Genomic DNA, 10,277 nt, shown 5'->3' on the forward strand with positions numbered 1-10,277 from the left:
CTTTTACTGGGGAGTAATAGCATTTACTTGCTCCGCCTAAAGCCACCTAAAGACGAAACTGTATCTATAAAATACTAGCTTTTTAACTACTCTTTAAACAGATCTAATAGAGGGCCTCCTTGGTATAAGGCTTTATCCTATATATAGGGCAATCCGGAGAATACCCTGCCTATATTTATAGATAAGTATTAGTTTAACGTTACGGAGAACCTTTACGCGGCGCTCTAGCGTCTTTAAAATCGCTCTATTGAGTGGATATGGATAGATGCTATTTATATTAACTAATAGGATTAATAAGAGCGGGGGCATTAGGTTAGGTCTATGGCGAAAATATATAGTAGAGCACACCGTATAGTTGTCTGGCTTAGAGAGGCGGTAGATAGTAGCGATTAAGTGTTAGAAGAAATACGCGCACGGAAGAAGTGGTTGAATTCTTTAAGTAATAAAATAATTTAGTAAGCAGTGCTCGCGCTACTTTAAAGACCTTAGTTTCGCTATATCTAGGTAAGAGAGTAGACTCTTAACAAAGTTAGAAGATTTTATTAATAGTGATTTAGGTACTTCAGGAAGTTGCCGCAGCTTAACGTATTCTGATTGTATATAGCCTAATAGAGATTAACGGGTATAACTTCTGCTTAGGCTTGAAATTATTACAGATTTTCTACTAAGCTCGTCTAGACTTGTATAGCCTTATCTATTTAGTGACTTACCTAATAAGGTAAGCTAGGTTCCGGCCTACGGTTAGAGTCTGTTAATTAAATATAAGTTTTTTAGCTATACGTCCGCTAGGCGAGTTGTTAGATATATTTTATACCCACAAAGCTACTAAGCGTTATAATAAGGTGTACGCCTTGCTTAGTATAAGCTCTAACACTCTTAACGCAGCTAACTTGTTACCTAACTATAAGGTTTTATAGAAAAAGGTCTTTTAATAGCTTGTTAGGTTTCTTCTATATAAGCCAGTATCTATAGAGACTTAGGACAATAAGGAGGTAGCAGCAATTAAAAGCTAGGGCTATATTCTAGGCTAAGTGTCCTCTATAGAGCCTTATTCTGGGTAGGGTAATATATAAAAAGTATATATTGTTTTAAAAAATATATTTAGGTACCTAAAATATATAGGGGAATAGAGCGCCCGTTTAATTCTCTATACCTTAACGAAACCCATCTAGCAGGGTAACCTAGTTTATCTTTTATAAGGGGCTATTAAACCTACTATTATTAGAATATGTAAGTACCACTTTACCATTATTATAATTGCAGTTACTTCTCCGGAATATATCTAAATAGGAAGTAAAAATATAAGATGGTTAGAAATCTTTCAATCCGTAATAATTTTCCTATAAGATTTTCTACTTATTTAGGACTAGGCAAAGTTCCTAGAGAGGCCTAAAAATCAAGAAGAATGTAAAACCTTGTTAGAGGTAGACGACCTAGTGCAGAAGTAATTAAAAGTAGAGTTAGAATATTATTGGGTGGGGCCCGCCGGGTTAGAGAATATAGCACTAGTATTAAAAGACTTAGGAGAATTTAAAGAGGTAGAAGAAAGGTTTTAAAAAGCAATAAATAGTTGTAAGAAAATGTTTGGAAAGGAGCATGTATATACACTAATCAGTATAGTCAATCTGGCGTCGACGTATAGGAATTAAGGGCGGTAGAAGGAGGCCAAAGAGCTGTTTGTGTAAGTAATAGAGATAAGAAAGAGGGTATTTAGGGCGGAGCATCTAAATACGCTAACTAGTATAAATAATCTAGCATACACCTAGAAGTCCTAGGGCCGCAGTAATAAAGCTATATCTCTCTTAGCTGAATGCTATAAACTATAAAAGCGGATCCTAGAATCCCGTTACCCCTTTACTCTATCCTCACTTAGGGTTTTTAATAAGTGGAGAATTGTTAATCGGAAGTCCGTGCGCCGATTATAGGAAAAGAATAAAAAGTCTATCTATTGAAGGTGGCTCTAGGAGCCCTTATATATATATAAGGTAAGTAGGTCACTAGTACCCTAAGCTGGTTATTTAGTCTCCGTAGCCCGATTAATAAAAATAAAGCGAACTATATTAGAATTTTAAATCGATAATAGGTAGGGTAAATACTTCCCTTTTATAGAATATATAAGTAGATTTAATTAGCATAGCAGCGTAAAACGCGCAACTTACTGCTGATATTCTTACTAATAACTATTTAGAGTAAGTGGGATATATTAGCATTTAAAACAGATCCAGAACGGTTATAAAAGTAGTTTCTATACCGTAAGTCGCCACTATAAGCAGGGAGGGCGGCCGACCCGCACTAGCTATACCCTTATAAAGGTCTACTAGGATGTATTTAGCTAGCTCTTAGTAACGCCTATACCCTAGGGGTGTATAGCCATAATAGAATATACATACATATATACGTAAAGGTTTACTTTTTAAGGTTGATAAATAGAGAATGTAGAGTAAGTAGGCATCTAGTTGGCGTTAGAACCAATTGTCTTAGGTATAGCGTTATAACGATAATGCTGCCGTTACTGCTTGGTGTTTAGCTTAGCGCGGTTGCTAAGTTAACTAAACCGTGCCGGAACTCCTAAACCCCAACCAGTTCTCATAACTACCACCGCTTAACCTTACGATGTGGGCCTTCCCATGGCATAACACACGGCTATATTTACGTCGTAGCCTCCTCTAAAAGACTATCAGCAAATTATACCCCCTTTAAGCTTTATAGGCGCACCTTTAACGCCTCCGCTAACTAACGAGAAAGCCTTTACGTAAGCTCCCTAAGTTATTGCGCTTCTTAGAGATATCTAAGCTGGAAGATATATTAAAGAACACCTGTGGACGGAATTTTAGCTTATGCGAGGAGAGTATAATGAGATAGAGCGTTAGCTTAGACGAAATGAGTCGCTATTTAGATATGTTAAAGATAAAATACGGTGCGTGGACTCTGGGAACGATAGAGGCGGCTAACTAATAATTAGAATTGGGCAGATATAACTACAACGGAAGAAAGCATTAACTAATTGTCCGCATGCCAACCGGCGTCCATAAGCTCTTTATTAATGGTGTTGAGGACGCAATTTGAAGTTAGCTAAAAGTGATTTACAGCGGATTAGATAGGGCAGCCCTCTTTACGCGGAAAGTGCGCCTAGCCCGATTAACTAAGATATATTTTCTACTTAACAATATTCCGCCTAGTATAAAGTTAAAATATAAGCCGGACGCTTTATTCTGGCATAATAATATAATACCCTAGGGTTATAATCGAAGTCGCATATTTATAGAAGAGGAAGAGGCTAGGCCGGCTAGCTAAAGATTATCCCTAAGTCTCTTTAATTGGTGGTGGTGGTTATAGTAGCTTCTTAATAGCTACCCAAGTAGCTATAACCTCTGCTAGTGGTAAAATTGGAGCTTAAGGCTCTCCCTTTGCTGTACTAACCTCCTAATTATTAAATGTTCCTTTCTATAGAGGTCCGTACGGGTGCTAAAGACACTTATATATCTATTTGTAATTATAAGCGATAATCCTCTAATAGAATTTAGGAAGCCTTCCGAGAAATAGCCTTTATATATAGTGTAATGCCCGCGACCGGTTAAAGTTCCTTGAAGTTGCTAGCGGGCGGCTTCTAGCGGTAGAAGACAGTGGTAGAACAGGTAGGAAATGGCGGGAAAAGGGTGTTACGGTTAAGTCCCGTAATAGCAATTTAAAATGACGCTAAAAGCTCTATTTTAGAAGCTATATACAGTAAAGTTGCTAATATTTTAGCGTACTATTCTGGCGTTTTACGAGCGGTGAGAGGAATATTAAAATTTTGAGGCTGTGTAGATAAAATCACTCTAAATTACTAGATTATAAACTGAATCTAAGGCCTCTATATTGCAACCAAATAACCCCTAATATATTTAGATAGAGAGCTTAAAGGATTGCTTTAATATACGTATTATTTAACTCCGTATTATTGGCTATAAAATACCTAATATTTCTATTAATATCGTACTCCTTAAATAAAGTAATAAGTACGGCTGCTTGGTTCTTACTACTATACTTACTAAGTACCTCTTAAAGGCCTAAAATAGCTTACTAATACCTACTTTTCCTATTAATAAAATAAGCAACTATATAAAGAACTATATAAAGTTGCGGTTAAGTTTAAGCGATCGCTATACTACCGACCAGCTAGTTTGCTTAGTGTTCCGTTAGAGATCCGTTAAGAGATCTACCGCTATTTCCTTGTCTAACGGGAGCCAATTAATTTATACTTCCTTAACTTTTACCCTAGCTAGATAAGTACTATAAGTGGCTTAACGTAGAGAGAAATATAGCCGTTTTTATATCGAGATAGGTTAGCGAGGAAGCGCTAGATATGCTTTATAGCTAAAATATCTTTAAGGTCATTCTTTATAGGGGGATTAAAATATCCTAGGTTAGTTTACACTAGCTAAACATTTTTAGATTCTTTACTTAAGGGTCCCGCTTTAGTAGGCAGATATCTATTAATATTTTATAAAGTTAAGGCAAGAAGCAGTAGCAATGCTATAAAAGCACCAAGGCATAAAGGTAGAGGAAGAGAAGCATTGCAGGAGATAGTAAGATCTAGAAGAAGAAGAAGGGAAAAAAAAAGGGCAAAGGAGAAGACCTTGCTAACGGCTATAACCTCCATTCCTACCTTAAAAACCGCATATTATCGCCAGCTTAGAACCCCTGCTCCTTCCAAAGGGCAATAATCCTGGCCTTATCTAGGGAGTTGCCCTAATAGTACTTGTTCCCGCTAGAAGCATCCTCCTATATATTTATCGGCTCTATATACCACTAGCCGGGTAAAGGGGACTATAAGTACGCCTCTAATATTATTTATAATCTCTTATAGAAGCAAACCTCCGGATTAGTTCTAATGTACTTATTACAGACCTAGACGGTATTAGTTTTAGCATTATAGCAGGCGGAGATGTTGTTAACCACGTAGTGGACTTTAGGTATAACATCGGCTATATAGGGGAAAGGGCTAATAAGTTTGGTGTAGAAGCCGGCGCTAACGTATATAGTCTTCTCAGGCGGAGTAGGAGCGCCTTAGGTACTAACGGCGGCAACCGTATAGTAGCTCTTATTGACAGCCCAAGCAGGTTTCTGGAGCGTAGCCATTGTATTTGCCGTCTATCCATTTTGTGCGTTAGTTGATTAGTCCAGCCCTAGCAAGCGACGCGAGAATAATGTAGGCTCACCTTTATCGAAGAAGGGCAGAAGCTAGAGGTCTCCGATATCTAAAGAGAGAGCGAGCGCGAGAGAGATAGAGAGATAGTCGGAAGAGGTAGCAGTAGCAGTGCGAAACAGAGCTATTAAGACGTCAGCAAACAGCGCAGGTCGCTCCAGAAGAAAAGGTCAGGTAGTTTACTTACGAATTACGACTATAGAGCGCTAGAGGAGGCAGTAACTAGTCCTCGGGACGAAGGAGAGGAAAAGGTTGCTAGTGTAAGAGAGAGAGAAGGCCGAGAGAGGGAGAAGGGAAGGTGTCGTTAGTAGAGGTTCTTCTTGAGCGTTGAGAGGTTAGTAAGTGCGACGAGCGCTCGCGCGGTAAAGCGCGTTATGGGGTTAAAGCTGAGTTATTAATTCTAAACGTAAAGGAGATATAGAAGAAGCAGAAACGTAATAAGTTATCAAATTTAAGGGCAGGTAAGGACGAGAAGCCTTAGAACAAGTGAGGATTAACTAGATATTAAGGAGTATAATAGCTTACTAGCGATTGCGGCGGTTAGAAGTCTTAAGAAGAGGTAGTAAAGCTAAGGGAGAATAAATGCAGGTAAGCTCGTAGTAGAGGAGGACAGGAAAGGAAGAAGGTTATTAAGTGAATATAGGCAGCGCTAGTAAATAAGAAGCTCTACTAGAGAGCAAACAACCTATAAAGCCGTACTCTCTATAAAGGGAGGAGAGAAGGAAGTAGTAGTAAACAAGATAAAGGATTTGAGCTTAATCTTAATCTTAATAAAAAGTGAGGCTTAAGCGACGTATAAAGTCTTTAAATAGCTAAAATCTAGAAGAGGACGGAGCTTTTATCCGTATCTATATATAACCTATAGCGGAATAGGAACTTAAGTAGGTTAGTAAAGACATTGTTTTTAATAAAGGTATTATTTTTAAGGCGGCGCTAACGATAAAATTAACCTACCTAAGCCCTATTACGCGGATATATCGTCGCGCGTACTCCTTACTATGTGTCCTTTAACACCTTATACGCTTCGTTAATTAACCCTCCTTTAGCTCTTAATACCTCTCGTTAACCTTAATATTAAGCTCTAGAGCTAGTAGCTTCTAGATCTTATCTTAACTTCCTTTTCTTCGCCACCTTTAGCGTCTAAAAAGCTAAATAGCTTCCTACTATCGCTTCTAGGACGATTAAGCCTATTAATAGGTTAATAATATACTTCTTCTTACTCTTATCTTAAATAAGGGTAAAAAAAACCCCTAACTCTTGCGCAGATTTCTTTTTATAGTATATAATACCGTCTCTAATATTTCTGCGAAGCTCTATCCTGCTTCCTAAAGTTCTATATTACCTTTAACGCTTATAAAAACTCTCCTTACAGCCATTATCTTACTCTTATCTTACCTCCCTCGCGACTCTTACCTCTCTCAGCTCTTACTAACTACCACTTACCTCTTAAGTCACTTCACCCTCTATCTAAACCAGTTAGAGCAGCTTCTGCGGCTCCTAACCGTCGGCTATATACTATCCTCCCTCTAATTAAGCCTTCCGCAGCTACTCCTCCTCTACCCCTCTATTACGACAGCTTTACAACGCGCGCTTTAAACAACATTAGTAAAGCTTCCCCTTATATATAAAACAATGGTTTAATTTAATACCGCCTATAAGGTAAGTGATTAGATATAGGGATAGGTTTCCGTCTATAACCCGGTTAATTATACCCATTTTTACAACGTCTTACCTTTTATAGTTCTCGCGAACCTCTCTCCTAAAGACTATATGCTAAACTTAGGTATAGGATTGGCGTAGGTAACCATTAAGGCGAAGCGTTACGTGGGGGACTTTAGAGTCTATGTCGGTATAGACGTCTATAAGGAGCTAATTAAAATAGACGCCATAAGCAACGTTAAGGCCTATAAACTTAAACACAGTAACAGCGGCCCTGGCGAGGCTATCTACCTAATCGTAGGTAACTTCGTAGATAAGGCCGTCTTAGATAAGGCGAGGAAGCTACTACTAGAAGGGAAGGGCGGCTTTAACGCTATTTTTTTGGCTATAAGTCCTTAATATGTTAACACCTAAGTAGTAAGAGCGGTTGCTACGCCTAGTATCCGGTTTCTTGGCCAAGAATAGCAGGATTGTTGTGGATCTTAATATGCTCGCGAAGGGGCCTAAGTATCCTAACGGCACTAAGTGCCCTGCCCTAAAGATATATAAAGAGTTTCGCCCTATTAGCTATAATACTAAGGGGAGGCTTTAGATACACCGAAAGGCCGTAAGGCATAGTAGGATTACGCCAGAAGGATATGGGATATTGGTAAGAAGTAAACGCTAGAGTTAGCTAAGACCTACGGGCTTAACGTTATATTAATATATAATATACACGATAGAGATAAGGGTTTTAGCCTCAGTCCTTTCTAGGACGAGTCTTCCGCTATTATAGCAAAGATAGAGGGAAAGTAGTGGCCGGACGCGTTACAGAAGGCTAGAGGTGCTACCCCGGCCAAAATAATGGACCTATTTATAGTCTAGAAGCTCTAGTAGATAATAAAGGTGGAGGAGCAGGTTTTATAGAAGAAGCCTCCCCGGGAGTTCCTAGGCTATAAGAATATAAAGGTAGCTGCGCTCCTTAGGGCCAGCAGTAAATAAGCTCTATAATTCCTCCGTCGGCCTACCTTACCGTAGTTCTTCCTTCCTCTTTTCTTTTTCTTCTTTACTGCTATAAGGGCGTCTCCTCTGCCTTCACTATTCTGTCTTCTTCTGCTCTAGCCTTTTTGTAGCTAATATACTCCTTTTTCCTTTCTCTATTATAGGCGCTTTAAGCCTTACTTACTACTACAGATAGATCTAGCTGCTCTTTCTTATATAGAGCTTCTTTATAGGTTAAAAATTGGCAATTAATAAGAAGATAAATTAAATTAAATACTATATCTATATTAACCTTATAAAATTCTAGCCCACGTACTATACCTTACCCTTAATATATTCGAATAGCGATTCGTCCTGCTTAAGCTAGCGTTTTAACCTATTATATTCCTCTCGTGTAAGCTAAAATTTTGTTTATAGGTATTACTTAATGTGTTTTTCTACTTTGATATCTTTAAAAAGCGCGCTATCTCTTAGGAGCTTGCGTAAAGGCTTTCTCGTCAATTAGCGGAGGCGTTAAAGGCGTGCCTACGAAGCTTAAAGGTGGTGCGATATGCTAATGGTCCTTTAGAGAAGTCTACGAGGTAGATATAGCCATATATTATATTATAAGTTGGGCCGCATCGCGAAGTTTAATAGTGATAGTTGCTTAGTCGACGTTTAAGTTAACTTAGCAACCGTGCCACTTATGTAACTCGTAGGCTAGTGCTTAACCGATAGCGGCAAGCCTATAACAGTTCTTCGTTCCAACACTACAGCTGCCCACTATAGTCGCTTAATGTTAAAGTACCCCTTATATTTTGCGGCACGGTGGGTTTTGCGCGACCTGGGGACGGACATTAATACTAAATTCTTGCTAAGCCTCTATATAAATATAAGGTGCAAACCGCGCATAACTAAGGCCTCAGCCAAAATGTACGCCTAAACGTCGCCTAAAATAGATACCTTATGTCTCGGCCAGACACCTTATATCGTCCCTATATTATATATAATATAGTATATATCTCTAATACTTAGTAAAAGTTATAAACCTGGCTATTTTTATATATGCTCTTTTAATAGCCAATATATTTTAATATTGAACATATTGTATTAATATTAAACGTTCAATATTTAATATTTAATACCAATAACGCCACTGTATCTTTTGTTGATAGTATATTAAAAGTCTATTTTTAGTCTTGACGGCTTGGTTACAGGCATATAAGAGTACATATATTAGATAACGTAAGAGTCGTAATAGATTTATAATCACTTTCTTTCTTTTTGGCCTTATATATAACGGCGCTATCGCACATTACCTATTAAATTCTGCTATATTCTGCCGACCTGCGATTGGCTCGCCTAGAGCTAGCGCCTTGGCGGCCTACCCTATATATTTATTTACATCGGTCCTGGCGACCCCCTTTCCCTTCTCCTTAGCTTAGTATCTTTGTAATATAGTATTCTATAAGCTTTGGTTTAGAAGTATTTATATAAGCCGTAACATTATAGTAATGGGAGCGGGACACGTTACGGGGCAATTACCTTTACGAGTTTGATATTTACTAACTTAATACTAGTTGTTACGGCACTAGCAGAAGGCGGCAGCTATGGTGATAATAATAATAAAGTTTATTCCGCCCGGAGGCACTAAGCCTAAAGGGCACTAGTACTATATTATATAATTACGCTTCCTTTAGTCTCGCTATATTCTCGTATAAGCCTATATATATGCCTTATTTTATATTCCCTAGTATTACTTTTACCTTATTCTATAAGATCTTATAGGTAGTTAGTAGTAGGTGGTCTTAGGGGGCTGTTCCTCTAAGTATTTAGTGTCCTATCTTTGGCGATTAAAGCAAGATCTACTGGTGGCATAAAGGTGTGTGGTATAGGTTAGTTAAAGTATAGAGGGGGGGGGGAAGTTTCTAACTGTAGTGGACGGGTTATTAATTTAATTTTGCCTTAAGTCGTCTAGTGGCTATTGCGTATTTTACTATTACTTAGACCGCGTCTACGTTTAGTATCCACTGTCTAGAGTTAGTTAACGCCTTTTCCCTAAGATAAAAGGATAAGCTGCCTCTTCTTATATCTATTTACTGTAGCATTTACTCTTAATATAATATCCATTTTATACACCTAAAGAGGAAGTATTTAACTATTTCTCTTACCTGTTTATAATTATATTAATCTAATTCTACCGCTCTAATGCGGTGTAAATACCTATTAAGTTATATTATTCCTATCCATAACTAGGCTAATACGTTTACCTTTTCTCACTTAAGGGAGTTATATAGCCTACGGGTATATTTACCTAGTAGTGCTATATCCATTTTTCTTAAATACCTTCTTACTCCTTTTGGTAGTGTTTTCCTACCCTACTATTTTATTCTTATGGTGTTTATTATTATAGCCTTAGCCTAGTATTATTGTCCTCGCGGTAGGCGTCCTTATATAGTAGCTCGCTATA

At 38.0% G+C, this 10,277-nt stretch overlaps 1 protein-coding gene across 1 annotated transcript; it reads left to right on the forward strand.

Moving 5' to 3' along the window:
- Positions 1-764: 764 nt before the first annotated feature.
- K441DRAFT_594757 (uncharacterized protein) lies at positions 765-917 on the forward strand (the record flags this gene model as incomplete). Its single annotated transcript, XM_067644969.1, has 1 exon — positions 765-917. A coding segment is annotated over one exon (153 nt), but the record flags the coding sequence as incomplete, so codon positions are not given.
- Between the last annotated feature and the right edge of the window lie 9,360 nt (positions 918-10,277).

The sequence above is a fragment of the Cenococcum geophilum genome (assembly GCF_001692895.1).
Source record: "Cenococcum geophilum 1.58 unplaced genomic scaffold K441scaffold_88, whole genome shotgun sequence".
Classification (NCBI taxonomy): Eukaryota; Fungi; Ascomycota; class Dothideomycetes; order Gloniales; family Gloniaceae; genus Cenococcum; species Cenococcum geophilum.